General features: G+C 60.0%; 1 protein-coding gene across 1 annotated transcript in view; it reads left to right on the forward strand.

Moving 5' to 3' along the window:
- Positions 1 to 278: 278 nt before the first annotated feature.
- The window catches only part of Dleu7 (deleted in lymphocytic leukemia 7), a 16119-nt gene continuing 15559 nt past the window's right edge, over positions 279 to 838 (forward strand). The window contains 1 exon segment of the mRNA XM_015484023.2: positions 279 to 838. This exon segment is cut by the window's right edge and continues 27 nt beyond it. Coding sequence (XP_015339509.1) covers positions 721 to 838 — 118 coding nt within the window. The 5' untranslated portion in view covers positions 279 to 720.

The raw sequence follows: 838 nt of genomic DNA on the forward strand, positions 1-838 counted from the left end.
CCATTGAGACTCCTCATCTGGGCAGTACCAGGCCTGGGATTTAGGAGCAGGATGCACCTGTGCGCCAGAATGCCACTTCAGCCGCCAGATTGTCGGTGTCCATGGGCAGGGAGCAAAACTAGGGGCAGGGCAGGACTTTGGGATACAAAAGTCCATCTTCTGTTTGGGGGTACAAGGGGCCTCGAAGGATATCGCAAGAAGTTACTGAAAACGCCGCTAGGGTTGGAAGGAGGCGGGGCAGAACCAGGCACAGTCTTCCTTTTCGAGTTTTGCTGGGTCTTTTCACGTTTTGGCAACTGGGTGGGTCTTTTGCACCCCCAGCCCGGGTATAAGTGGTCATTTGGCAGGCATCCTTCAAAGGAGAAGGGGGCGGGGTATCCCTGCTGATAGATGCACCAGCACAAAGCAGCACGTTTTCCCATCAAAGCCCTGGAGAGGAGGGAGAAGCAGCGCTCAGCATTTGGCTGATATTCAAGTGCACACCGAGCAGCGCTCCAGGCAGCCTTGGGTCAGAACAAGCCCTTTTGGATTTGAAGCGAATGCAGGGGCCAGAGCGGGTCACCAGCTGCCAGCGCGGGGGCGCGGCTGACCACACACGCTGAGACGCAGAGGCCCAGGAGCCGCGGTTTAGGCAATGTGACCCTGGCGACCCCAAACGCCCCCCGCCTCCCTCGCTTCTGCTCCACCTGCACGCGGAGCGCAGAGCAACCAACGGAGGCTATGGCCAGCCCTGCGCCCTTAGTGGCCTCCATCAGCCATCAAATGGTGGCTTTGCAGACTCTGCAGCTGCTACAGCAGGAGTGGGGCTGGGGGGATGGTCCAGGCGCCCCCGGGGGGC

This window comes from Marmota marmota, unplaced genomic scaffold (genome assembly GCF_001458135.2).
Source record: "Marmota marmota marmota unplaced genomic scaffold, marMar, whole genome shotgun sequence".
Taxonomy (NCBI): Eukaryota; Metazoa; Chordata; class Mammalia; order Rodentia; family Sciuridae; genus Marmota; species Marmota marmota.